The 23,847-nt window shown below is 40.9% G+C and overlaps 1 protein-coding gene across 2 annotated transcripts; it reads right to left on the reverse strand.

Annotated features, from left to right (window-relative positions):
• Positions 1-3,043: 3,043 nt before the first annotated feature.
• LOC129108579 (coiled-coil domain-containing protein 136) lies at positions 3,044-23,847 on the reverse strand. 2 transcript variants are annotated; one of them, XM_054620443.1, is made up of 9 exons: positions 23,784-23,847; positions 16,255-16,575; positions 12,545-12,619; positions 11,107-11,409; positions 9,889-10,006; positions 8,318-8,594; positions 8,003-8,134; positions 6,173-6,285; positions 3,044-5,317 (listed from the first exon to the last, which is right to left on the reverse strand). In XM_054620443.1, the coding sequence occupies exons 1-9, from the start codon at positions 23,833-23,835 to the stop codon at positions 5,305-5,307; spliced, it is 1,404 nt and encodes a 467-aa protein (XP_054476418.1). In that variant the 5' UTR covers positions 23,836-23,847; the 3' UTR covers positions 3,044-5,304. The 2 variants fall into 2 exon arrangements, with proteins under 2 accessions (XP_054476418.1, XP_054476419.1); XM_054620444.1 differs by lacking the exon at positions 23,784-23,847 and adding an exon at positions 23,370-23,453.

Consider the following 23,847-nt stretch of genomic DNA (forward strand, 5'->3'; position numbering starts at 1 on the left):
AGTCCTTCTTCTGTTATGGCCCCGAGAAGAATGTCGCCTTTTTTTTTTTTTTTTTGAAAATGAAGTTTGGTGGCAGGTGAGCTGGAGCAGCGATGTTAAAGTTTGACACTGAGCGTGTTTAACTTGACTGTTGAGCGAGCAAAGAGTTTGGTTTATAAAGGACCCCGGGCCGCGTCACCCAGCCACTGTGATCATAGTCTATTTGCTAATCCATACGGATAACGTGAGTCGGGGTCGCATTACGGGGAGGATGGGACAGTGATTGGTCAGAAGCCCCAGGCAGCGCAACAGTTGCGGCAGGCTCTTTATTTTTAGGCGCTCCTATTTGAGAGGCTGGGGGTGGGGGGGGGGGGGGGGGTTGGCACTTGACGATTGTTGCGAATGTGTGTCATGCTCAGGATCCAAATGGCTGAACAATCCAGCTAAGAAAAGAAAATGAGAACGTGGAGCGAGTCCCTCTGTCTCAATATGATGTGTTTTTTTTTTATTAGAGATAAGTGTCAGAAGTTTGATTTTGCACCACTGACTGAGGCCGTGGAGATGTAACTCCTCATTTAAAGATGAGGTCACCCTGCCAAAGACTGAAGGCACTACATTACGTGTGTTTGACTGCTATCTGCCACCCCTGAGTGAAATGCATTTCTGTATAGACAAGCAAAGGTCAATAGAAGCTCAGGGAAGGTCATGGAAAGATGCTTAATATTGGATTTTGATAAGCCTTTACGCACCATCAAGCAAAACCATAGTGATTAGATATAATATAGGAAATGTATTAAATTGTGTCAGCAATAAGAACTGAGAGTAATTGCCCGTCAACTCACTAAATTCAGAATTTATAGCCCCAATTTACACTTTCAAATGAAGCAACATACAAATCTTTTTTCCCTACTAAACAAGAAAGGACAAACTGACTTACTGCATTGACAGAAAGCAAATTAGTGTCATCTCCAACTTTGTCAACATGACAGCATTCATTGATTGAAGCTGAGTCTGTGAACAGAAATACACCGAGACAGTTGAGAGCGTGTGCACATCGTGAAATTGATCGTCTATAGAACAAAACAAGTCATTTCCAATAACTGTTGTGTTAGGTGCAGGTGCAGAGGCTGTCATGATGTTGTGACTCAGCAGTCGGGGAAATGACAGTGACACCAGGCACAGTCCATGACAAGGTAGTGGGAGGTAAGAATAACTGTGACACATGAAGCAGGCGTTCTTAGGACACTCAGTCTAGACACGGCCAGGTTGATCTCCCTTAAGATTAATGTAACAACATACCCTTAAGAGTATGTAACAGCATACTCTTAAGGGAGATGTAAAAACATACAATTAAGATTGTCTGTGCTTCTTCAACCATTTTAGACATTTTCTGCTCACTTGAATAATGAGCCAGAATATTCTCCAATAATATCAACAGTAGGGAGTTCAACTTTAATATTGTTTTTACTAAACCATGTTGTTTTCTCAAGGGAGATCTGGCAATAATTCAATAATACTATTTCCGTAAATCTCTCCGTAAAAATGTTTTGTTACAATATTGACGTATTGACATATCATGATTCAAAGTTCTCATGTTTAAACAGCGATGGAAGAAGTATTCACACATTTAAGGTAAGTAAAAGTGGTAATATGTTAAGGTAAAACATATTCCACTAAAAGTAAAAGTCCTGTGTTATGTCCTTTGAAATGTGGTGTAGGTACAAGCACAAAAAGAATACTACTAAAAAATGCACTTAAAGAATTAAAAGTAAAAGTATAACAAGTTTATTTACTTTGATTCAGTGTTATTTCATGGAATTAAATCATTATTATTGATGTATTAGTTGCGACATTTTATGTCATATCCACGCAAAGTAATTACATTCTTTTGTAATTTTATATACTAGGTTGTTTTATCGTCATATTTATTTAACTTTTGTATGTAAAACGGTGATTTTCAGTATTATGTTTATTATATTTTTCAGATAAGTCTAAAAAAAGTACAAAATTTGGCAGTGTAATGCAGCATAGAGTTATTGTTTATTAAATAACATGAAATGAAAATACTTCATCAAAATACAAGAAGCTCAAAATGTACTTGAATACAGTATTTGAATAAACACAGCTGTGTGTAAATGAACGCTAGAAAAGTTAAACGATTATTTTTTATTAATAAAAAGAAAAACACATTTGACTCAATGTGTTAAACACAAGTTTAACAATGTGATTTTGAATACTTTTGTATACTTGCCTATAATATTAATAATACAATACAATCCCATTCTTGATAGGAAGTATGTAGTATGTGTGAACTAAACCAAATATCAAATCACAGAGCTACTGTAGACCTGGACACCGTTCACTTGGCATCATGTCTCCAGAGACTGCCCATGGCTGCTCTCACAATCAGCATTCCACCTTTTTTAATTAGCTTTACCCTGTTAGTCTGTCAGGTGAATATATTAAATATTTAAAAAGAGATTTGGGACTAATTTGCTGGACTGATAGGCCGGAGGCCAATGCCCACTTGACTACGTCCCACTGGTTATCTGGATCTAACATGTCGACCGTTAACGCACTTTTCAATTTTTCCATTAGCCACAACTCTGACACAGAATGAGACAGAAAACTGTTGGGAATATGTGCAGACTACTGAAATTAATTTAACCTAAACCTCAAGTGACAGAAGGCTGCTCAGTGAGGGCTAAGCTAACTGTACCGACCATGACCAGGCCTGCACATCCACGCTACTTTTAGATAATTAGTCGCACTTGAACTTAGAGAACCATGAGTCGTGGCAACTGAGTAATGAGTGTAGTTTATGGGCCTCATCAACAACGTTGACACACCAGTTACCGCCATCTGTGAGGAATCTGTGAGCCTATGTCGCATCTCTAGAGTGACAGTTATTAATATCCATACAACCCGTGTAATGTAATCCCAGCAGAGTCAGTTCTCACTCAGGTCGACTGCTGGAGATTTCATGAATGAGACTCTGCGACAACTTAAACCCTGTGACTGACGGTGACGCCACCTTTCAAGAAAAGAAAGCTCTCATGTGGGGAAGGTATATTTATTTTCTCAAGTCATTTGCAGTACAAAATAGACCTCCAGGTAACAAAATAGCCACAACTATATTGAAAACAATCAAGAAGCAACAACAAGCTGAGAAACACTGAGAAATATAGAAGCTTTTGATACAATGATGACCTTGATATTCATGACAAATAATGACAAATAATAAAAATCAGACGATTCATATGTACCATTGCAGTCAATGGGAATCTAATTTCTATTGCAAACTCATCATTTTGTAAATAGACAGTGACAACATTAGCAGTCCAGCGGCACATCATTTCCTTAGTATATTTTCATATGCAGACATAACAGGTCAGGCATCAAGGTTCTGTTTAATGACAAATGTTTCAGAAAATTTCAGAAATTAACAAGTCATATTGCTCGTAGCAACTAAGGTCAAATGTAATCTAAATGCATGCAATGACTAAACAACCTTTGAACAGAGAGGTACTGAAAATGACTAGCAATGCTAGCAGTTATCCTGTTTTTTTTACGTCACCATAAATAAACATTACCATATAATTTGGCTATCAAATATACGATGCTCTTTCAAAATAGAATAAACTTTCTACAAAGCTAGTACAAATGGATTTCAGAAATATCTCTCCCATAGTACTATATGTCATAACTATTTACATGAAATACAAAGTAACATAATTAAAGTAAATTATATATTGTGCTTCTATATGTTTTCTGACATGCTTTTTTCAGTTCTAAAATTTTTTCACGAAAGATAATTTCACAAATGTAAACATTAATCCTTCCACATATACATTTATATTTTTTGTTATTGATGCTTAAACTTGTTCTGACATCTTCCTATTTACATATTTTGAAACCATATTCATTTCTAAAATGCCTTCACAACTACTAAACCCTGATCTTACGCTTCAGACGCATCATTGTGATTTCAACTGGTGTAAATCAGATCTGCAGTTTGTTACATAAAGCGCTGGCAGTCAACATTCTCACACTTTAGTACCTGGAACAAACTGCGAACACCTTAAATCTAAACAACAACAACAACACACTACTTTTACAGTTTGTTTGTTATACAATTGGCTCCAAAAGTTGCTGAGATATCTTTCCGAGCACCTACTGTAACAAAACTTCAGCAAACCACAATGTGTGTGTGTGTGTGTAACAATGTAGCTGTGGGTGTAAGATTTCAGAATTTCAAAGTGAGCTGTGGGCAGGTAAGATGAATCAGAAATACTGCACAGACTTTCTGGCATCGTAGTCAAACTGATAATTAGAGAGGAAGGTGGGAGTTGTTTCAGAGACAGACACAAGATTATTAATAGTAAGTCATGTGGAAGTGACAGGTGACAGAGCCTGCACACCGTGAAGAAGAGCTGGCTCCACCAACCAAGGGTTAAACATCCGCCCTTATAAACTTGGTTTAGATTGACAGGTGTTAGGTTAACCATACCTGTTGTCATATCCTGTAATAGCATATTGTTCCATCATGGTCAGTACTACAGTGGCAAGAGGTAATGGTATGATGATGTTAATTATTGGGAGTTTTTTACATATAATCCAGTTTTGCAGAATATAGAATTTATTGCATTCAGTATTTTGGGGGAAAGCAACTAGTCAATTTATTCACAAACATATGCAAACTGCTATTTTAGTTTACATTTAAAGGGCTTTTTTTCTTACATTTCAGTGCATTACATGTCCAGACTCCATGTCTGTCAATATTATCAGAGACAACTATGAACAATACTTAAACAGAGAAATAAATAAATAATGGTTTAAATAAATTGAAAACTCTTAGATGCACATTAATAATCAAAACCTAAGTACTTTTTTTTATCACATTGTTTGCTAAGAGAGAGAAAAATGATATTCACAGACACAGAGGAGGAGTGACACAGCACTAGCATACATTTAGTGGAGTGAGATCAGTCCTCGTGTGGGCTCTCCGCAGGTCAACTCTTCATCATCCTCAACCTCCAATGAGACCGAATGCAGTCGTTCTCGGTGCCTTTCTAGTACCTTTCTCATTAGCAATGACATTTTCCATACATTTTCTACTACACAGCTGTCAGCTCTATCACATTTAGAGAGTTACAGTTCAGTCTGTAAGTACGGCAGGAGAAGAACGAGGGCTAGTCTGAAGCAGACGTCTGTCCCTGTGCGGTTGTTGCCCATCCAATCAACATCGGACGAGAGCTCTCAACAAGCTCGTCATCATTAGTAGCACCGCTGTGGCTGCAGTGATGGTCAAAATGGAGTTCCAACCTACCTCACTCCCCTGAGGGAAGACAGGAGAAGAGTGGTGTTAAGAGCCGGTACAGGCTGTCCATCAGCCAGGGTCGGGCTTTTAAAGGAATAGTTTTACTTTTCAGGAAAATGATTTTATTCGCTTCCTTGCAGAGAGTTGGATGAGAAGAGTTTTACCACTCATGAATTCAATCTTATCGTCTAACTCTTAGCAAGAAAGCACATTTACCAAAATGCTGAACTATTTCTGTAAATGTCTTTATTTAGTTCGATTCAAGGAAATATTCTGCTCCAATTGGCCAAACTGCCCACCACGTCCACCTTCTGTAAATGTTTAATATCATTATCTACCTTCATACACTGAAGATTTATCAGGCAAATCTGGCATTTCTGCAGTTTAGACCATCCCATTAAATTCATCCATGTAAATGGATCTTAATTAATATTTTATACGAAAGTCAGTTTACCCAAATAACAAATATTTCTTACTAACATCTTGTAGTGTTGAGCCATGCAGATGCCATAACCAAGTTGTGACATATTTCTGCCTCCACCCAAATACGATGGAGATGAATTTTTAAAATATGGTGTCCTTATTTCTCTGGAGAATCCACAGAACACACTTTGTGGGGCTCCCATGAAAACTTTTGATAGTTTCTATGAATTATTCATAGAAAACGAAACCTATTGTATAGGGGTAAGACAGAATTCTCACAAACAGTACTCTGAAAAACCTGAGCAAATAAAACCACAACTATCTGCATAGCTCGAAACGTGATGCGAGAAACTTTGTTTTTGTGTAATTTGGGTGAACTGACTCTTTAATCAGTGTTTTAAGAACCATATGTAGCATTATGCATCAGATAGAGATAAGCTCCTCCCATACCTTGCCCTCTGGGACGCCAGCTCCGACAACCAGCACCAGACCACAGCCAATATTACAATCATTCCTATGAAGGGGATGGAGAGAACAGGGTGCTCAGACGCATGGATGAATCTCTGAGGAGGGAATAAAAACAAACACAAGGACAATGGGAATGAAGGGAATGAATGAATGGATGGATTAAAGTATCCATATAAAAAAAACATATAAAAAAAGGGTTGTGACAACAGCACAAATGGACCACAACTACACATCGCTAAAATAAAAGTGTGACATGGTCTATGGCTGTGAAATAAAGGGAAAGGTTGTGATGGAGTGAATTACATTTCCTGTAAAATAAACAACGCATAACTTTCAGGTGACATACACATCAACTCAACTTGAGTATGTGTGAGCAGTCCTGTGTGGCATTTACTGGCTGCGTGTGATGTTATGGTGACAAAGAAAGAAAGACATGATTGTTGTGACTTGCATATGGTGGTGTTCTTTGTCTCTCTATCCTCATAGTTTGTTTGGTTTTGATGTTTTTGTCAAAATTTGTTATCGTACAGGCTGAGAGGTCATGGACATTCAGAGAACAAGGACAGCATCAGAGACAGGAACGGGTAGACAGTTTGACACAAACGCAGAGACATCTCATCATGGCTGTTGTAGACAAAACACAGAGGTTTAGTCCTGTTTGTTTCTAACTACATAAAAGGACTTTGTTACCGTACAGGGCTTTGTATGGCTTCCAACCAATAGATTGTCTTTTTGTTTGTTTTGGTTTTTTAAAAGATTTTTGGAAGCGTATTTTCTTTCCTTACTGGTAGCCATTGGTATTCATTCCTTTTAGGACTGAGTGAAAATCAACCTGCAGAATATTGAGTCTGTCTTTGTGTGGAAATGGAGTTGAATCCACAGATTGTCCTCGGGGTTGGTGCATTCAAGCGTCACACTGGGCTGCATTCACAAACCGTGTTGTCTAAAAAGTCCAACCCAGAGGACAACGACATTAAAGGAAAATTTATTTGGTACCTAAGCTTCTTGCGTTAAGAAGGTTCAATTTAAGAGTTTGGGATTTTCCAGTGAGAACTTAAAAACACATTCAAACTATCCATGCTTTCAAACATTTATCATGCACTGTTAGTATCAATGTGACTTAAGTGATTGTTTCAATTAGCTATTTCATATTTGTTTCATTTCACTAGTTGACGTTCACACAGCACCTTATTGAAATGAACAGAAGGTATCCTTAAGGTAGAAAATAAACATCACAAAATCTAAATGTGCAAAGGTCCTTTCAATACATTTTCTCTATTGAACAGAGCAATAGGCATTATCTGCTTGAATGCCTGAATATTTTTTTAAGCAGATTTTGTGTTTTAGTCCAACAACAGTATAAAAGCATTGCTGACACGGAGAAGTTAGAACACAGAAACAGTGGGAGGGAAGGTTTCCCGACCCAAAGCACACAACAGATATGGGCTGACAGGTCAGGTCAGTTCATATCCAAACATATATATTGCTACAGTATGAGACACAGATAACTCAACAGACACAGGATACAGTAGGTGTGATGTGAGGCGTGTTATGTGTTAGTTGACTGTGTGGGTGCAAAGAAAAAGTGTCTTTAATCTTGTCGTAACGATAGCCAGGAATTGTCAAAACTACTTCTAGGACAAGTTCACATTCATTTTGAAATAAATAATTGAGAGACAACGTGCTCTACAGATGCTTTCAGAATCTAAAGTTAGGAATGCAAAGCAAACCACACAAACCTACATTGATCACATCAGTTTCCCTTTTTCTAAAAAGCTGTATATTGTTTTATTATTCATGTCTGTCCCTCACCTGAGCCCCCCCTGACAGCTTCTCCAGCTCTGCCTTGCAGCGCTGCAGCTCCTCCTCCAGCTCTGCTCTCTCCCTCTGACTGCTGTCATACAGTACCTGCAGCTCCTGCAGCTCCACCTTCAGACCGTTACACTGGAGGACACAAGAGGTCACAAGAGGTCTCATTTTCTTACAGCATTGAACGGACTGATAGCATTTATTGAAACAAGTTTTAGTGAATTCGATTGAAATCAATTGACCCAAAGCTACCCATGTGTTATTCATATTTCTAAACAACTCCCAATGCATTTCTGTAGACACTATTATGCGCCATACCTCTCTCTGAACCTGTGAGGCCTTCTCCTCTGCCTGTTTGAGCTGCTCCCTCAGGGAGAAAATCTCCCCGATGCCTCCGTTCCAGCCGGTTGGTGTTGTGGGCTTCCCATCGAATGAAATATTCTTCTGGATGGAGGCGTCCACCAGGCGACAGTTACCAGACTTAGCCATGGTCATGTAGCTCTCTGTCATGACCTCATCCGAGCCGGTCTCCATATCCTTCCTCTCTGTGCCCTCCTCTACATCTTCCTCTTTCAGTGACAGATAGACACTGGAGCTGGACGAAAGGAGTGATGGTGATGAATACAGCATTAACTTTCTGTTTCAGCTGAAAGCTCAGAAATGGGCTGATAATCTCCATGATCAAAGGCTGAATGTGGCTGCTCTGCTATTTGATGTGATAACCAGAGATTTGCTCATGGCATACACTTAGTCTGATAACTGATGAAGACACTCTTTTTCCCTTATTTTTGTTTCTGTTACAGACATGCCGCAAGATGTATCGAGCCATCCTTGTAATAGGACTGCAACTAATGATTATTTTAATTTTATCTAATCAAATTATCACCTTTTTGTTATCAGTTAATTGTTTAGTCTATAAAATGTCAGAAAACCATAAAAAGGCCATCACAGTATAATTGCTTGTTTTGTCTGACAAACCGTCCAAAACATTTTTTTTATATTCTAAAAGATACAAATCATGTAACAATGTTCGGCAGCTCAGATCTTTTTGGTTTTATTAATAGTTTTTGAGTTAGTCTTCCGTTTTGTACATATTGTATTCTCTGTCTCCTCTGACTCCCCTTCTCTCTTCTCTTCCTCTTTTTCTGTGTAACTTCTGTTTAGAAAAATGCTATAAATAAAGTTGGCTTTTGCGTTCGATGTATCACAAGATCTCCCTCAGCAGATGGAGTATGCACAGTTCCCCATCTGCTGAGGAAGAAAAAAACAGCTACTAAATAGATCCTGTGTGGAGATATGGCCTAAATCATTAATATCTTCCTATGTTTTTTTTATATTTGTTCTTGAAAAAGGTCCAAAGAAACGTCAGACTCATAATGTCGTATTTAGTATCGTCGGAATTGAATATATAATAATAATAAAAAATGCATTGAATGCTATTAGTTGTAATTTAAATCCAATGATAGGCCATTACACAACGGTAGAACTGATAAAAACGCAAAACTAAGATTTTGTACCAACATATCACAAATGTGCGTAAGTGTGCTCTTGAGTGTCTGTGTGTTCTTACCTAAGAACAAATTCAAGTTAACACTGGTGAGTGAGAACTGCCTAAGTGGGTTTTAACGGCTTAACGTTTTTCAAAGCCATGAATGAACTGTCAATCTCAAAATTCATTCTCTGACAATCTACTTATCAGTTAATACACTTATGTGTAATCCCTCTGATGATGTTAGAGTTTTTCTGCACTGATTTAACAGGTGGCCTTGTAGTCTTTTCTAAATGAGACATGACGTGAATGCCTGTGGTTAGTGTAGTATCCCAGAGGGTATCCCCTCCAGCTGATCCCGTTAGCACAGCTGATGACTGAGCAGTCGTCGACCTCTCACCATGTCCTCTGTCTCTGCAGCAGCTGCAGCCTTTCAGTGAGACGTCTGTTGTCCTCCTTCAGGGTCTGACACTCCTCCCTCAGCGTACGGCACTCCTCCTTCAGCAGGTCCACATCACCTGACAGAACAGGGAAGGTCAGAGATGAAGATAGAAAGAGGGAGCAGGTCAGTCGAGCTCATCTTTAATGTCCCTCGACTGAGGCTTTAACACGATTACAACATGTATGGAATATGTTTAAGGAATAGCTTGTGTCTGCGCTTTCTTGACAAGAATTAGACTAGAAGCCTGATATCACTCTCATGTCTACCTGTTAAATATGAAGCTACAACCAGCAGCTGGTTACAAAATCCACCTGCTTGCACCTTTAAACCTCACTTATTAAAATATCATATCCACTTAATCTGTACAAAAAAACTAAATTTAAAAATGTCAATTTGCTGTTTTATGACGGGTTACTTTATAAACTAATTTTTAGCTTGGACCGGTTGCCAGACTCCAGGAAGTTACTAGTCTTGGCCCAAAATGTCAAACTATTCCTTTAAAATTAATCTTAACTTTGAGTCGGATTGTACATGCATATGAAATACATTTTGGTAAATGTTTCATAAAAAGAGCCCAACATCTATATAATATGAGCTCCCCTCCCTCAGCTCCACCCGAGGCTCAGCTGCGGAGCCCAGCAATGATGTCATGTGTTAGAAGTGTGTGTCCCTCCCCCTCATGACTTCATGTCCCTGGTATCCTAAATGCACACACACATCTGACAACACACACACACACACACACACACACACCACGCCCCTTGCAGCACTCAGCAACCACATTTCTCATTTGTAATATTTATTAAACCCCACAAATGATTTATGTGCTTGACTGTGGGATGCTAACCTGATGTGAGCATGGAATAAGAACATCCATAACATCATGCTTTGTATTCATAATATCAGCAACCGAGACTGATGATGGGTTATTTGTGCAAATAGTAAGCTTGATAAATGCCATAGTGCACGCAGAGACAGTCCTCTCATTATGGCTGTTTACACAAGATGTGAAGATGAGGTGAACCACCAAGACTTCTTGTGTTTTACTTTGATGTAGGCCTCCTGTTAGTTAAACTACAGGTCATACATAACTTCATCCTTCCTCCCCTGCAACCATCTATACCCATCTTCTTTGTGTTCTTTTTTCGTTCTATTTTGACACTCCTCGTCCCTCACCCTCTCTCCTCTCAGCCTCCCTGCGCTGGCTCTTCATGCTGATCTCGGCCCTCAGCGTGGTGATCTCCAGCTCGTACTCCTGGGTCTCCTCGCTGAGGCGCTGCAGCTCGGCCCGCCGTCGACACAGCTCCTCCTGCAGCGAGGCGATGTCGTTCTCCCGCTCCGCCGCCGCCTCCTCTGCCTCCTGCTGGAGCAGGATCACCTCCTCCTGAGCGACTCGCAGCTCCTCCTGGGCCTCAGCAAGTTCGCTCTCCTTCTCCTCCTCCAGGCTGTCCATCTCCTCCTGCACAGAACGCAGCTGAGCTGTGGGGAGAGGAGGAGGACAGGTTGTTCTTTATGGGGGATGAGTGGGTGAGACTGCAGCATCAGTATGGGTGTATAAATGTGTGTGTGTGTGTGTGTGTGTGTGTGTATGAGCTTACCTGAAGTTGTGCATCAGTGGGCCTGCATGTGTTTGTGTGTGTGGGTGGTGTGTTCTTGCGTGTGTGTGTGTGTGTGTGTGTGTGTGTGTGTGTGTGTGTGTGTGTGTGTGTGTGTGTGTGTGTGTGTGTGTGTGTGTGTGTGTGTGTGTGTGTGTGCGTGTGTGTGTCTGTGTGGGTACTGTTTTAAAGAGCAGCTGATGTAACTGATGGTAACAGACCTTATTTTTCAGGGTCAAATTCGGATTATTAGCTTAGTATTTTCAGGAAAGGAAAATATTTTCTACCGCTCACAGAAACAACCAGAGCAATAATAAAAGCTTATTGCAATAAAACCAGAAATTACTCGAATAAACAGTTTAGACATAATACTTGCATGCAGATTTTCGGTCAGTTCACCAACTGACTGAAAAATAAGTAGTTGCTTTAAAAACTATGCTCAGCTCCTCCTTTTTCTATTTTAATTTGTCTCCTTTTGTGTAAGGATCGTGTGTCCTTACTATCTTTTTTTACTATCCTTGTTTTGTTTTTTTTGGTACTGTGTTGGTTCTGAAATGTGTTTTATTGATCACTCATGAATGAGCTCAAGTCTCAATAAGGATTTCTGAAGAATAATTATCTCTCTGTATGAATGATTTCTTAACGTAAAATGTAATTTCAAAAATGTTCACAAAAAATTCAATGCCCTTGAATCAATAAGCCAAATAACTGCAAGGATTTCACGTTTTCTAGTCAACCACATCCCAACATACTTATGTAGCACTTTCTGTCTGAGACCATATAGTGACAAACAAGATGGAGGTCCTGTTGATTAATGCTAACAAATTGTTCTTCACTGGCAGCTTACAGAGTAAAATCTGCATTGACCTAAACTATCGACAAACATGATAAATGTAATAGGCAATAGCTGATTTAAATTGTTGATTGATCCTTTTTGTTTCTGGGGAATAGCGATAGTTATTGTCTGGGCTTTTTCAAAGAACAGAACTTCACTTCGGAGCGTTTTAATATGTTGATACCTTGTAGATTCTGGATCTGTCGTGTGAAGGCTTCAGCTTGATGGGCACTTGCCAGACGCTCATCCTCCAACAGACCTGGTGGAGAAGGGCAGTGGAGGCGAGGCGAGGAGGGAGGAGAGGGGAGTGGTAGAGAGATAAGAGGAAATGTCAGTTTCAGCAGGCCAAGATGACAACTTGATAAGCTGTTCAACCTTGAGGCATGACTGAATGACACAAGCAGTGCTGTCTGACTGCCTGTGCAAAGAATTACAACATGAGCCGCACCATCAGTACGAGTATAACACTTATTAGTTTATTCATTTTATAAATATTCAGTATATAAAGGACAATATAACCTCACAAAGAGAAAGAAAATTGGACAAAGAAAGAAAAGTGATAACAAGAGACAAATAAAATGTTCAGCTTGGAATAATAATCATCATAATGATAATCGTGATCTCTACCTAAGCCTCATTGACGTCATTCTCTGACCATGTTCACTCAGGACCCCCACCACCCCAACAGCTGCCAGCAGCATGAGCAGCTGACTGTTCCCAGTGGGAGTTGACCAAAAGAGAGTTCTCGTTGTGGTCTAGGACACCCAGTCTGGAAGCTTCCCTCAGCATGCACGCAGTTGTCTGAGGAATGCCTCTACGGCTGCCAAACAAACATATGATCTCACCACGCCATGTCCTTTACTGTGACACACACTCATAAACACACACTCAAAAATACGCATACACACACACACACACACACACACACTGAGATCTGCAGCACCATACCCAAGGCCTTACTCATTGCTTGTGTCCCTGAACGCTAAGCTCATCATTTCTAAGCTATGAAGTGATGCTCCATTTAGCGGCCATGATGAGGAACTGTGTCAGTGACCGCATATAAACATTTACGCTTCTACATGTTCAACTAGATTGTGATGAACAGGAGACGTCTCTGGTGGAAAGTGAAGCTGTCCAGGTGGAGGACAGGGGTTTGCTTCTGTGGCTGTGTGTATAGATCACAAAATTTAAGGTTGACTACTGACAACATAACTGAAGTTAATTTGAAGCACCAAAAGTGTTTTACATCAAAAAATGGTACTTGTGGCATAACTATTGAAACCACTAACTCACCTAGCCCCATTTATTGACCAGGTATGTTCAGCTATAAGTACATAATACCAAGTTTAATGTTCTAAAACAATTATTTTGCAAGTTACACAAAGTTATCTTCATTTGATACATTGTTAAAAAAATAAAAGCCTTTGTGTTGTTTGCTTTACACTGCCACTGAAACAACGTATTCAATTATCAAGCACCTGCACCCAGAACACGATTAGAAAACACCTGTAATTTACAGCACAATACAGTAGTTATCCATCCATCCATTCCATCCATTTTCCGTAACCTGCTTATCCAGTTAAGGGTCACAGGGGTGCTGGAGCCGATCCCAGCTGTCAATGGGTGAAGGCAGGGTTCACCCTGGACAGGTCACCAGTCTGTCGCAGGGCAGACATATATAGACAGACAACCACTCACACTCACATTCACACCTACGGGCAATTTACAGTCTTCAATGCACCTAACCTGCATGTCTTTGGACTGTGGGAGGAAGCCGGAGAACCCGGAGAGAACCCACGCTGACACGGGGAGAACATGCAAACTCCACACAGAAGGTTGTCCAGCCCGGGAAATGAACCCGGGCCCCTCTTGCTGTGAGGCGACAGTGCTAACCACTACACCACCGTGGAGCCCTACAGTAGTTATGTTCATCTAATTTTAGTTTTCTGCAATTGCTTACACAGTGAATGTAAAAGCATCAAAATCTTAACTTTTTGTCACCATGCCTTAAACAAAGGCACCAAAAGCACAAACACATTTTCTTCTTTGCTCTTTTTACAAAGCACCGCACACTGTGTCATACATTAGACACACACGTTCAAGAGTGAAATCTCTTGCAATCATTGGAAAAAAACTTCTATTCAAAATACAAACACACACACTCGTGAAAACACTTATACAAATTGAACACCAATCAGTCTGAGCCTTAGCACTACAAATAGACCTTAGGTAAGGTCAAGTCTTTTGTGAGGACTTTCAAACATGGAGGCAGTGAGAGCAAAAGGACGAGGACGAGAGGATGATGAGGACGAGAACCAAGAAGGGGTCGAGGGATGACATTGTTTGTGATTTGGAAGAGGCGAAGGTTAGACCCCAAGAGGAGACAGGATCCAAAACCATCCAACCCTAACATTACCTTTTAAATTTACCACTGAAGTGTCATTTTACTTTTATTATTTTGATTAATGTACTGTAATTCTACTTTCTGTCTTGTTGCAGTGGCAAACAAAAAAGCTGTGTGTTCTTTTTCTGCCTTTATGTTTGTCTTCATTGTGAGCAAATGAGTAGATGTACTGTACTTGAACAGTCTTAAATCTTTATGATGATCAGAAGTCTTTATGTTCAATTTCAAAAAGGTATAAAAAGCAATAAAGGCAGCAGTGTTTAGTTTAAAATACATCAGTGTGTTGTAGCTGCTTTGAAAGCATGTTTGTCATTTTGTTGCAAAAATGCCATTTGGAAAAAAGACTTGGGTTTTGATTTAAGAGTTTCATTTTGACATAGAAGTGAGATGTTTATCTCCAAGTGTTGTCTTATTTGGCTTGTGAGTAAACAATCAAAAAGTCATAAAAGACTCTTGGTCTGCTTAGAGTAAATTGATTTTACTTTTGTTTAGTAAAGCAAAACTGGACCTGATCTGAACGACAAAACGCATTGGTCTTAAAGTTGATATAAAAAAAGTGTTGCTAGAGTTCTTCAGAATTTTCCCTTCTCCGTGTTCCTTGTCAGTAGGTTAAGTTGTGCTATACTATATATAGTAATATGGATCTGACTCTCTAACTTTTGCTTACTTTGTTTATTAGTCTAGATAACATTCCCCCCACCAATGCAGGATCAATGTTGATCAGATGCAGTGAACTGAGGCCCATTGAGTATGTAAATTAGATCATGAGCAATGTTCTGCATGGCTGCCTCTGCCATCAGCGTATGAATATGTGTGTGGAGGGGTGAATGATGACATGTAGTGTAAAGCAATCTGAGTAGTCTTTAGAATAGAAAGCTGCTATATAAATGCACGTTCATCCACCATGGTGAAACTGGCCCGTGCATATCATGATGTATTTTTTTAGTCAACCTGCCACTGACTGACTGACCCGCCATATTTATGCAACACACCAGTTTGCCTCGGCTCGCTTTCAATTTAGCTTTGGTTTATGCTGAGGACACACTGCACCGATTGCATTGAATTGCCACTACGCTTAAATTAAAGGTTAAGGGAGCTTCTAGTTGTGACTAATTGCTCAACATCTGCTATGCGGTTCGCTACAAAAGCTACAGGGTTTTCCAGGATATTCCAAAAGTATTTGAGAGGATTTCTTTCTTTTTTGGGGTGTTTTTGATAAGGTTTAGCTTCTTCAGCTCCTTGCCCTAAAAGCTGTGATTGTTTTTAAAGTTCCCATATCGCAAAAATCCATAGTGGAGGTGGTGAGTAAAATATTGTCATGACTTATAGTCATAAAGGAAAGAACATTTGCCCAAGATGACAGGATTTAGGGATTTGGTTCCATAGATTTTGGTTTCAGGTCAGATAACTGTTGAATTTAAGGGAGGATTAATGATTCATTGAATAATTAATAAATAGTATTCAGTCATATCCGAGGCTGTAATTCTCACCTTGCAGCTCATGGAAGCTCTCCTGGTGTTTGTTGGAGATCTCTCTGGCATCGTCCAGCTCCAGCAGCAGCTGCAGCACCTGGGCCCTCAGCTCCTCCAGCTCCTGCTCCTCCGTCAGCGGCTCCTGCTCGTTCTTCATCTTCTCCTCCCCTTCGCCTTCCTCCTCCTCCTTCACCTTCCTCTCTTCTCCCTCCTCCTCCCGAGCTCTCTCCTGGTCCATCTCCTCTTTCTCATTGTTCTCCTCCAGCACACCTCTCTCCTTCGCTGTGATGTCGTTGTCCATGGTGGGGCTGCACTCTGCTTTCAGATCGCACAGGTCATCTGATGAATAAAAATGACAGCGATTTTAGAAAGGGATGCCTGATAGGTGAAGAGAGGGAAAGAGAGGAGAGGATATTTACAGGCCTCTCTGTCATCAGCCTTTATTCAGTCATCCTTTAAACACAACACAGACTGCGCTTTCTTTTGAATCAACAGCACCATCTTGTGATTAAAGCGGCATTGAAGTTCTTTGAACACCAACATCTATTCCACTCATGTACTTGATTTAAACACTCTGATTTAAATAGGCACAATTACTGATAGCCCTCTTGTGACATAAGAGCTGAGACTTTCAAAGAAAGGAAACAAAAACTCCACTCACGTCGGGAAGAACGCATGAAAATAAATGCTGAAATATGTCTCTTGTGTTATAGCTTTGACACTATGCAGTTGTTAAGTACGACATCATTAATACACACCACATGTTGATGACATACATTACAATATTAAGTCACATATGTTTTACATTCATCTATCTATGTATTGAATAAAAATTTCTGACCAGTAGGTGGAGTGAGTTAGCTGACACATTGCAGAGAGAGAAGGGGGGAGGTGGGCCTGACTGTATGCTGAAGCAATCACTATGACTCACCACTCAGCAATGCACCTCCAAGTCCATAATAACACGAGCTACCACTAATAGTAAGAGAAGTGACAAACACACATCTCTCTCTGGTATTCTGCCGTTAGTCTTTTGCTTTTTAGTGTTTGTTTTCTTCGTCCTTGCAGACAGCCTGGACTGAGCTGTTGTTAATGTGGTTCTGTTTAGCCCAGTGAGACACAGTTAATGATGCAGAGCCGTACTAATAAACTTGATTTGACACTAACCGCTGTTGTTGGCTAGTGCTGTGTAGACGATTGCAGAGCAGGTTAGAAAACTAGCAGGAAGGGCACCATGACGGTAAATTCCCATTTGACTGGGAAGAAAAGTATTTTCCCATTAGTCACATGAGATTTGGTGCCAGGCAGGAAAAACCAGAGCTAAAAGGACATTATATCCACAACGTTTGTTTGTTCTCATTTGCAGTTAAAGGTTAAAAAATCACTTATGCATCAGTCACTGCCTCATCCCTGGAAATTGGGCTTATATCACAAACTGGCGTGCATTTCTCTCTTAATAACACGCCCTGCGGGGTCAAGTCCAATCTCAGAAAAAATTGACGTGGAGCATCACGCATTCATGTTTGAGTGATCTCCGAGTGCCTCAAAATTGCTGTTGGTGCTCAGAAAGCAGTGCGGGGATGGGAGAGGGGAATGGTGTTTGCCTCGAGACAAGAACGAGAGAGAGATGTGACGAGAAAAAGGTGCAGCAGGGGACATGGTAAAGTATTAACTAAAGATCTACCTAATTAAGAGTGATGCTCAGCGGTGTAATCTTGGCTCAGGGGATGCTTCCATCTCTTGAGATAATTATTTCCCTGCCTTGTTGTTCCTTTCACTAGATGTAACAATTTCCATCACAACCTAGCAGTTGCAGCATATTCTTATTATATCTGTGACATTAACAGCAGGCCCCTTTTTCTTCCTGTCTCATAATAACGTTAATTTAAACAATGCAGCCCCTGAGAGGTTGGTGAGAGGTTTCATGAGCACTGGGCTATTTTGTCATTAAACTTTGATGCTGGTGTAATGAGTTAGTCATAAAGAGGAGAGCTGGAGGAAGCCGTGTGGCAGGGAGAGAGCTGGAGCTGCTTGTATAGCCAGCGGCAACGAAAAGCCAACAGGAGACAAAAGGCCCCCCAGTGAATGTCACTCACATCCGATTCCTTCAGGATTCTAGCTTGGGGCGTGATAACTCTGAGAGCATTGACTGAAGCCATTTATGATTAGGTTTCATTGCTGTAGCAGTCAGACTGGGGCAAAAACTACAAACTACAGCTGAACAGAAACAGACTGTGATACAGATTACTGCAAGAATTACGTTTTGTACATATTTCTTTTACACCCTTTCTGTACTGCTGCTGGGCATTGATAAAATAATACTAATAATAACTGTATTTATATAGCAGAGTTTACAACTGTACAATATTTAACACGGTTAAACCAATCGATACGATATAAATTAACTAAGAATTTAACTAATAAATTAAATAAATTAAATAAATACATTAAATACATTAATAACATTAAATAAATTAAATAAATTAAATAAATTAAATAAATAAAATTAAATAGTAAAATTAAATAGTAAAACTAAATAGTAAAATTAAATAGAAAATTAAATAGTAAAATGATGCATTAAAACCAATAATAAAATAAAGCACTAAAGCGACATAAAAGCCAAATTTTTAGGATCTCCGTTAATATCATGTAGAAAACCCCTCTCAACTGTCTTCAACTTCCTTTGACCACATCTTTGCAAAGCAATATACCTCTACCAACATATTATTCTGTGTCCATCACCATCTGTATGAAAACCAAACCCAACTATCGGTCCAGTGTTCCCATAAGTCTGCCTGCCTGCTATTCCCAACAGGGTGTTAATCATTTGAGTCCTTCAAGCTTCATCACCTCACCTTGTGAGTGAATGTCAAATACATTGTGCAGCAGAATCAGCTGCAGAGTCACCTGTGTTCGCTCGACCGCATACTTGGCACGGCGCTGGTCTTTAGTCACGCAGCGCCTGCATTAGACATGGACGCTGCTCGCATACAGGAGCAGGGACGGGCAGCCAGGAGAGTCGTCTCAGGAGCAGCGATACAGATTCTGGGGAGAGGATGGCTTTATCTAGCCACAGCACATTCCTTTGTAATCACATTGCAGCAAACCTCAATGAATATGTCACTGAAAAACATTGTGCCACTTTAGAGAAGAGACAACAAGCGAGACTGACTGCTCTTTGTCAGCAACTCAGAATAGCTGTCTGGGATTAAATGTGAGCATTAATGTGGCAACACAAGCCCTTTGTTTTGCTCCTGATTTAATGTTCAGTGATGGAGTGAGGAGTGGAATGAAATTTGCACTTTGCAAAATTGAGGAGCAGAGTGAGGATTTTAGCAGAGAGAGGCGCGCTAGCAGAGGCGTGGGATAGAGCTGCTTTTACCTGGAACCAGTGGCAAGCTATTCTCCATAAAACACCACAGTTTGACTTCTGCAAATTAAATATGCAGCAAAAAAAAGCCAAATTCAATCTAAGAGTGTGATAGCGTAGATAGAAATGTACTGAAAAAATGTCTACAAAAGTCATTTTACCTTAACTTTTCTATGTAGCACATCTACACTCTCCGCCTCTGACTTCTAGTTAGATATCTGATTTCACTGTTTTGAGAGGAACATCTGGAGTCAAATCAGCTGTGAAAGGAAATGACGGCCCACTGAAACCGGAGCTGTGGTGAGACGGTTGCCTTGTGCTGAATCGAGCTTGAAAATGGGATTATGGAGACAGGTGGATCTGGAAGTTGTTTATGTGTGCAGAATGTTTATCATTTATCATAAAATGTATATGAATGTAGGCATATGCACTTGTACCTGTACCTGTGTGTAAATATATACACCACAGTGACATGCAGGCTCGAGTATCATTATGTTGAATGACTTCTTAGGCGTATATACACGTATATGATCACACAGGTCTGTATATATGCAATGGATCTCTGCAGCTGTGTAGGAGGCCATGCATAATGCAACCCTCTACCCCAGCTTTGAAGCCAGCCCAGCACTGATGTTGTAGCTTTTCCCCTAAAACTGGCACCCTTCCTCAGCAACAGAGACTGCACGAGAGCAAAAGAGGAAAGGAGGAGAAGACAATAAAAGATGTGCAAAGAAGGAGGAGTTATGAAGTCTCCAAGGGCCCAACAAGCTGCTCACTTCCTCATGAAATGACGTAGAAGGACCCAGGTAAAGCATACGAGTCCATCTCCATGGTGACCTCTGCACACCAACGAATCAAGGCTTCACTGCGTGGAAAGTCACCGTGGTGATAAAGCTGTTTTGTTACTTTTACTAAGCATATAAATCTTTCTGTCTGCTTTTTGCTTTTCCCCACAGAGCAGCTAAGTGATTTTATCAGGGGTCGCTCATTAAGCCCATAGAGTGAAGCATCATATGAGGTTTGCTGACTTCAAACGGCCTAAGACTCAAATGCTTGAGATGAATTCCGAGCTACAGGGTAGGATGTCTCAAGAGGTTAATGCAAGGTTATCTCTTTCTCTCTCTCTCAGTACTTGGAGCTTTAAAACTTAGGAACAACAGCAGCAGGAGGCGACAAGAAAGGAAAAAGGAATCACGGGCACCAAAGAGTCGGACCGACTTAATGAACCACTCTGTTATTTAAATGGAAAATCCATGTTTGCACTTTCAAAGTGAGATAAGAGAAAGTGGGTCAACAGAATAGAGATACATTGTAGAATGAGCTATAATTTGGCCTCATTAGACGAGCGTGCACAAACTATTTGTCAGTGTGTTCGTCCTGTCCGTGCTTGATTCAGAAAAAGACGATGGGAATAAAAACGGTTGTCTGGCTGTAAGGTGTTTGTGTGTGCATGTGCTTGCTGCGTAGCTCTTCCGTTCAGGGATATGAATGGCGGCAGAGAACAAAGCACGAAAACAAGTGATGTGGTAACTATCCATTTGATCACACAAATCAGCGCCTCCCACCTGAAAGCAATCTCCGTGGAAGGTTTTACATCACTTGAATCGCAGAGCGAAGAGCGAGTAGCTGCCAAATCTGAAATGGATAAAGACCCAGAGGGAGAGAGAGTGCTCCCTAATGATAGGTTGACAGTGCTGAGCATTTCTGCGAGGGAGAAGAAACGTTTTTAGAAATCCATAGAATAACCCACAGGAAGGGGCCGCATGAGTTCGTGAACCTTCTCTAGTCACCATGAAGTTTTAGGAATTTTTTCCATTATGCAACCAAGAAAGAATAAAATAACATGTGGCACTCTCAATTTTGTTAGAGGGCCCGCAGAGTGCCTTGAAAGCCTAGCTGCTTGAAAAAGCCCTGAAGTCTGATGGGGGGGTAAAGGGGGATGAGGTGGTGCAGAGGTTGGGGGGATGCTGGGATGCCTGAGGGTGGAAAAACATGCAATATTTGTTTTCATTTGACGGGCCATATTAAACACTGATGTGAGAATCTAACACTGTTGTTTTTTTCTCAGAGGCCTCTGCAGCTCCCAGATCTACAAAGTTTGTCTACAGCAGCAACTTTGCTGTTTATTAGTTCCGGAGAGCTGAGAGATATCCTGTTTGTGCAGCCTTTGGGGATAACACTGCTGATGTGAATTCCACAACATGAAGGCACAACACTGGAGAAAAAGCAGGAGAGGACAGGAGAGAAATGCTGTGTGGGCTGAGGCACGGCAGGTGCAAAAGGTTTCTGTGTCTATGCACGCGCATGCATGTGTGTGTGTGTGTGTGTGTGTGTGTGTGTGTGTGTGTGTGTGTGTGTGTGTGTGTGTGTGTGTGTGTGTGTGTGTGTTGGAGGATGTGTGGGCGCTGAAGAGAGCAGAGGATTGAGATTGAAAGAGGGGGATGAGATATTGAGTGGGAACGCAGAGGGAAGGATGGAGAGAGATATGGCTAAGGACTCGTGCAAGTGGGAGGAACAATATGGTGGCGTATGGTTGGAAGAGACACACGGACAGCTCGCAAATGTCAAATCGGCCTCTGATGGTGTTTTATTGATGTCTGTGTGAGTGCATCTGTGTTCCCTGTTGGTAGAAGTGGCAAGTGATTTTAGAGGCATTTTTTCTGTTCACAGCAGGACTGAAAAAGCATTGAAAATAAAATATTTTTAATAAAACTACTGTTCAGCGCAGATTCACCTTTTTCTAAGAACCAAGACTGGTTTAGCTAACTGATCTCAGCTAAGGTCAGAATGAAGGCAGTTTAATCCTTTTAGATCCACATGTGAAATCACAAAGATACAAATTAATCCTAATAAATCACATTTTGTTGCTGGCTGTATGTCTATTCTTTTTATGAGAATAAAAGGATTCATGCTACATTAAACCAGACACTCGCCATCACTACACGCTGAAGTTCCAGCTTTAATAGCACATCTCAGGCTGTGATGAAAGGAAAGAGGTCTCCAGAGTTAAGTTAACAGGAATAAGCTTGTTAGGGAGGAAGAATTCTCTCCTGAGACAGCATCCATGTAATGATGGTCAACATGCAGGCTTCAGCATAATAAATGTAATAAAAGAAGATTACCACTGAGAACAAAGTGGTTTAATAAGCCTACAGCAGGGGGGCTCCGCCAAATACTTGTTATTGAGAGTTCAACTTTAGGACAGTACAGGAAAGAGGAAGCCAGATTCGGGCAACCTGTCCCGGTGGTCAAAGGGTCGTTGACCTGTGGTTCTCTCTGAGCCCCTCCACACCAATAAACATCCTCCTTCCCAGCGTCCGACACAGAGCAGCTCAGTCTGCGCGCCCATTCAAAAACACGAGGAAAACACACTCTTCTCCCTTGTTGGGACACACTGACATGAGGGAAAAACATACCACACATTCCTCCCTGAAAGCAGTTACACAGTTCTGATTCTGCGAAAAATGCATTGTGCCAAATAATCATAAAGCCACATGCAGTGTCATGAAGTCAACAAACGAGCTCAACAGTGGCTGTTCAACACACAAACCGTTGATACGCAAAGTGAGTCTACGCACAAGAAATAACGTGAGAGCTGAAAGCAATCTGAACTTAAAGTTTAAAAATAAGCAGAACTAAAGTCATCACTACATGACTCCACATTGCATCAATTCTCAGTCATCCTCAGAATAACATGTGCAGCACAGCTCCCTAATGGCTGCATTATTTCCTGCCTCTTTAGTTACCAGTCATCTGTTATTACCTGGCAGCATGTCACCTCCATCAAATGTCCACAGATGCCACACAGCCGACAGCAAAGCCTCGTCAGTCAGTCAGCCAGTCAGCCAGTCAGTCAGTCAGTCTGTCAGCTCCACCACAGCTCCCCTAATAAAGAGGACAAACTCCCACCTTCCCTCGCTTCCTACCACCTGACCACCTCTCTCCATCTCCTCCGCCTCCTCAGTTCACCACCCCATCCATCCCTCACTTCAGGAGTAAACACTGTTCCTCAGCAGAGATAAGCATCGACCCCCCCTCCTCTGCTATACCCTTTTCTTTTTCACACACACACACACACACACACACACACACACACACACACACACACACACACACACACACACATCTGCACAGAATCGCGTGTAAACAGGACATCGACAAAAACAGCTGCACAGACCTGTAGAGTCCAAAGCCTCCTCGATGAGTGGAGGTAAACGCAGTCCATCCATAGCCCCCCTACA

Source organism: Anoplopoma fimbria, chromosome 19 (assembly GCF_027596085.1).
Source record: "Anoplopoma fimbria isolate UVic2021 breed Golden Eagle Sablefish chromosome 19, Afim_UVic_2022, whole genome shotgun sequence".
NCBI classification, from domain to species: domain Eukaryota; kingdom Metazoa; phylum Chordata; class Actinopteri; order Perciformes; family Anoplopomatidae; genus Anoplopoma; species Anoplopoma fimbria.

Bases quoted from the DNA above. Each gene is read 5' to 3' on its own strand.
- LOC129108579 (XM_054620443.1), bottom strand. From the start codon at position 23,835: ATGGATGGACTGCGTTTACCTCCACTCATCGAGGAGGCTTTGGACTCT. The intron at 12,620-16,254 runs GTGAGAATTACA...CTTCTCCACCAG, and splicing joins GAGCTTCCATGAGCTGCAAG to GTCTGTTGGAGGATGAGCGT. The intron at 8,595-9,888 runs GTGAGAGGTCGA...CCTTTCGTCCAG, and splicing joins CTGCAGAGACAGAGGACATG to CTCCAGTGTCTATCTGTCAC.